The sequence below is a fragment of the Raphanus sativus genome, unplaced genomic scaffold (assembly GCF_000801105.2).
Source record: "Raphanus sativus cultivar WK10039 unplaced genomic scaffold, ASM80110v3 Scaffold1167, whole genome shotgun sequence".
NCBI classification, from domain to species: domain Eukaryota; kingdom Viridiplantae; phylum Streptophyta; class Magnoliopsida; order Brassicales; family Brassicaceae; genus Raphanus; species Raphanus sativus.
Window position 1 is genome coordinate 4,200 of NW_026616480.1, and position 3,829 is coordinate 8,028.

At 39.3% G+C, this 3,829-nt stretch overlaps 1 protein-coding gene across 1 annotated transcript; it reads right to left on the reverse strand.

Annotated features, from left to right (window-relative positions):
* Positions 1–692: 692 nt before the first annotated feature.
* Positions 693–1,961, reverse strand: LOC108829550 (uncharacterized). Its single transcript, XM_056998395.1, has 3 exons — positions 1,893–1,961; positions 1,339–1,734; positions 693–1,220 (listed from the first exon to the last, which is right to left on the reverse strand). Exons 1-3 carry the CDS (start codon positions 1,959–1,961, stop codon positions 693–695), a joined length of 993 nt encoding a protein of 330 aa, XP_056854375.1.
* Positions 1,962–3,829: the final 1,868 nt, after the last annotated feature.

Below are 3,829 nucleotides of genomic sequence, written 5' to 3' on the forward strand. Positions count from 1 at the left end.
ACCTTTAAGGTTATGACCATTAGAATTTAGAATAAGTCTACGCATCATAGATGTTCCTGGATGCCCTAGCCGGTCGTGCCACAAAGCAAAGTTCTCCTTGAACTCTTTGCTTATTGTTATAGCATTGGCTTCGACCGCACTGATCTGAGCATGGTAAAGACCAGTGGATACAGCTGGTATCATTTCCAAGACCTTCTTATGGTCTTGGTCGAGCTCAAAGATGTTTAAGAACTCTTTGGCTCCTTCTCCACTCGTTTGAATATGAAGACCATTCTTGCGAATGTCTTTAAAGCTCAACAGGCTTCTTTTAGAGTTTGGAGAATACAATGCTTCATCTATTTCTAGATGTGTCCCATTTGGTAACAAGACATAAGCTTGGCCGTGGCCTTTGATTAGTGATGATACACCAGCTATTGTGCTCACATTGGCATCTTTCAATGTTAGATTAACAAAGAATTTCTTATCTTTAAGAATCGTGTGGCTTGTCCCACTATCAACCACAAGTGTGTCCATACTTCCTTTCATTCTAGACAATAAAAATATAATCTGAATCATTCATATTATTATTGAAAATGAAAGTAAACATAGTTTATTCTTAAAATAAAATATAGAATGCAAAAGCACTTAAAAAAAAATTCTCAAAGCCTAAAAACACCAAAAGCATTCAAACACAAATCGTTTGATGCATCACATTATTCGACTGGATCATCATTCAGCATAGTGAGTATGTCTGAAGTCTCAAAGTCCATGAGGTCGTCCTTGTCATGATCAAAATCGTCCTCACCATCCTTGTACACCATGTGTGCTTCCGGATTCTTGCCCTTAAGACTCTCTTGATAGAGGTCGACCAGATGCTTGGCTGTGCGGCAATTCTTTGCCCAATGATTCATCATTCCGCATCTATGGCAAGGTGAGCTTGCAGGATTCTGTGGCTTTGAAGAAGTCCCATTGCCTCTGCTTTTACCTTGTCCATTATTGGACTGGTTTGGACGGTCATAAGGGGTGTTGCGCCCTTTGCTGTTGCCACCTTGTCCACGTCCTCGCCCATGACCTCTACGGCCACGTCCTCTTCCATATGAGGATCCGCGGCCCTTATGGTCATATCGGACATGGTTGGCTTCAGCACCATCATCAGGCTCATTTGAGGTATGATTTGCCTCAGGGACAGGCTTAGATCCAGGTGGTCTAAGCTCACTGTTCTTCAAGAGCAGCTCGTTGTTCTGTTCTGCAAGCAATAGACATGAGATGAGCTCACTATAGGTCTTAAAACCTTTCTGTCTGTAAATTGCTTGAGGACATTGTCTGGAAAGTCTTTTCCAACAACTGCTTATCAGTTACAGTCTCGCCGCATAGCCTCAGTTTTGAGACTATCTTAAACATGGCTGAGTTGTACTCATTCACAGACTTAAAGTCTTGAATCCTGAGATGAAGCCACTCATAGGTGGCACCCGGAAGAATCAAGGTCTTCTGGTGATCATATCTCATCTGAAGCTCTTTCCATAACTCGTATGGATTACTCACTGTGAGGTACTGAGCTTTTAAGCTCTCCTCAATGTGATGACGGATGAGCATGAGGGTCTTAGAGTTCTTTTTCTTAGTAGCTTTGTTCTGAGGAACAATACAATGCTCTAGGCCTTTGGCTCCAAGAGAAATCTCGACATCTAGTGCCCATTGTAGGTAATTGTCACCCCTCACAGTTAGAGGTGCAAAATCCAAATTTGCGATTTTGGCCATCTGAAACAAAGATCAGAGTGTTTAGGTCTTTAGAAAACTTTATTTTCTTATAATTCATCCATCAACTTGCTTTTATAAAATAAGATGGATGAGAGCATGGTCTTGGTCGTACCTAGGGTACACTTCATTGACTCATGCAGCCTGTGGGCTAGCTGTACCGGAAGGTACTTCATCGACCAATACGGCCTGTGGTCTAGTCGTACCGGAAGGTACACATCATCGACCATGGTCTATCATTGACCTTATTGTCTAGCCATACTAAGTAGTATGGATCATTGACTAAAAATTCAAGATCTAACCACACAATGGTGTGGATCATTGATCAAAAATGTGGAAACATAAGACTAATTTTGTTTTAGACATATAGTGTATCATCCTTTAATAAGGGGTATCACTTGTTGTCTTTTACAAAATAAAAGTCATGTTATCACATGCTTAGAATTTTCTTATGATTTAAATTTCTTTTTAATCTGATATTAACTTTAAGGATTAGATTTTAAAGATTCAAATCAGATTTTAAGTTTTGGTTAAACATAGACTTATGTTTTGATTTAGACATATAGCGTGTCATCCTTAAAAGGGGTATCGCTTGTTGTCTAATACAAAACTGAAGTTATGAGGGATTTTAGGGTTTTGAGATCCGAAATTTTTGGGTTTAGGTTTAGAATTTCGGATCTGATCAAATATGATCTTTTACTTTGCCGATTCTTCTCCTTGGTTCCTTTCTTAGAAACCTTAATCAATCAAACAAAGAAAGGATTCAAAGTATGATTAGTTTAAGATCTAAGAAACAACCGAATGTAAAAGATCTTAGAGAGAGAAGTGGTTGGCGGCGGCTAGGGTTTATGATGGTCTCCGAGTTGGTTGATCTTGAGCAAGATCGTGCTGATAACGTGTTCTAATCCTAGTGTTCTTGCTTAAGAACTAAGCGAACCAGAGAGAGAGAGAGAGAGAGAGAGAGAGATCGGATGCTTTGTTTGTGAAAGAATGAGATGTTATTCATAAGCAAACAAGGCTCTCCTTATATAGGTTGGAGTTTGGCCTCCTATTACAAAGTTAAGCAATGTGGGACTTTCTTAACTTTAGTTAAGAAGTCGCCACTTATGAATAAAAGGAGAAACAAGGCCCAATCCATTAACACATGGTTGGTTTAGTACAATTTCGGTTTAGTACAATCTTGGTTAAGTGTAACCTCGATCTGTTGAAACATCTGGTTATGAGCAATCCATAAACCATCTGGTTTACAACAAAAAAACCTCAACAACTCTGATCTATTTCAAACTCAACCAAAGACAAGTACAGATCAAACCTGAGCAATATGAAACAGATTTAAACAGATCAACACGAAATCAAAGTGAATATGAAAAGACTACAACAGATCTATGATCAAAGTTCTCAGATTTATTAGATTTCAACAACAGAAACACAGGTCTATTAAATCTCAGCAGAATATGAACAGACCAAACGAAAATCAGAGAGATAGATGAAACTTCCCTTCCAGAGTTGCTCTGATACCACTTGACACGATCCTAGGAAGGCTCTGGAACATATGGGATAATCCTTGCAGAAACGAATGAAAAGACTCAAGTTTCTCAAGGCATGTGGATTGAATGGAGACACAAGAGGCTGCGGAAAGGCTCCTTGATACTCCTAGGCAATAGATCGGATATGACACACCTACTAAAGCCCTTGATCTCTGGATATTACACACCAGCAGTTGGATATTACACACCAACACTCAAACAACTCGACAAGCAAGATGAAGAGAGAAAACAAAGGTTTTTGATAAAAAGATGGATCATGATACAAGGGGGCCACAACCAGAATATAAAGGAGAGGCCTTGTACATGCACAAGGTCTCGAAACTTGAAATAAAAGTAAAGGGAACAGGCTCCCTTGGAAACTAAACAAAGACCAAGTTTTCGAAAACTAAATAACATAAAAACATAGCTATAAAAATAACATAAGGTCTTCATGTGGACAGACCAAGATCAATCATCTAGGATATAGGAGAAGTAGACTTGTTGCCTCGTTAAAAACCTTCCTTTGGAAAACCCAGTGGGACAAAACCAAAGGTTAGGAAAAGAGCACACAC